Raw genomic sequence first — 877 nt, 5'->3', positions numbered from 1 at the left:
AGTCCACAGGCAGCAGAGGAACAAAGCTACACTACAACCTGTTCACTGTCTGGCAGTAAAATGGGATCAATACGTCTCTAGAAATCTTCAGTTTTGGTATTTAAATCATCATTGGGAGTTTTCCTTTCATACTTTTCTCTAATCTCTGTCTGTCAGGTGTATATGAGGGCGATGGTGGACTACTGCCCCCTGCAGGACTCCTCCATCCCCTGTCCCGATGCAGGAATGGCATTCAGCAGAGGAGACCTGCTGGAGGTGGTGGACCAGTCGGACGGACGGTGGTGGCAGGCCAGGAAGCTGCCCTGCGCTGTGTCCTGTGCTGGTCTGATTCCCTCTGCCAGCATGCTGAAGAGGTAACACCTCAAACATCCTTATCTCCGATCCATCCAGTAATGATCTGCTGCCAATCTCTGATCATTAATCACCTTCCTCTCTCTCTCCGCAGTAAACAGAGGGAACAGTGGTGGTGTCAGCCATTACAGGTTCATACCTGCATCAGACCCTGTGAGGACTCATCATTATTATCACTGACATTAAAGGTCAAATATGAAACTCACTGACACTGGATGTAGCCCAAGAGCACCAAAACAATACGGCCCCCCAGTCTCTGTTGACAAAATTATATTAATTATCATAAACACACTTTAAACTAGACAGAAACGGAATGAAACTCACCAAAACCGTCTCTGTTAGTGTTTCCAGCAATCACCAACTCTGGTTTGGTGGAAATAAATCCTTAATTCACTGATTTAGATGATAAAATATTTGTGAATGATCCTCGGGGACAAATGTGCCGTCAGAGTCCGTCCACTAACAGTTGTTGTTGTTTGTTCCACTAACAGTAGTTTGTTCCACTAACAGTAGTTTGTTCCACTAA

The 877-nt window shown here is 45.4% G+C and overlaps 1 protein-coding gene across 1 annotated transcript in view; it reads left to right on the top strand.

Annotated features, from left to right (window-relative positions):
- The window catches only part of LOC118339048 (MAGUK p55 subfamily member 4-like), a gene marked incomplete at its 5' end in the record, with an annotated part of 11,324 nt that overhangs the window by 8,292 nt on the left and 2,155 nt on the right, over nt 1-877 (top strand). Inside the window, 2 exon segments of the mRNA XM_035676573.1 lie at nt 157-353; nt 446-504. Of these exon segments, the coding sequence (XP_035532466.1) occupies nt 157-353; nt 446-504 (256 nt within the window).

This window comes from Morone saxatilis, unplaced genomic scaffold (genome assembly GCF_004916995.1).
Source record: "Morone saxatilis isolate NCDOM2014 unplaced genomic scaffold, NCSU_SB_2.0 Contig5, whole genome shotgun sequence".
NCBI lineage: Eukaryota > Metazoa > Chordata > Actinopteri > Moronidae > Morone > Morone saxatilis.
Note: the sequence above shows the minus strand (reverse complement) of the source record. Positions and strands in the feature narration are given on the sequence as shown.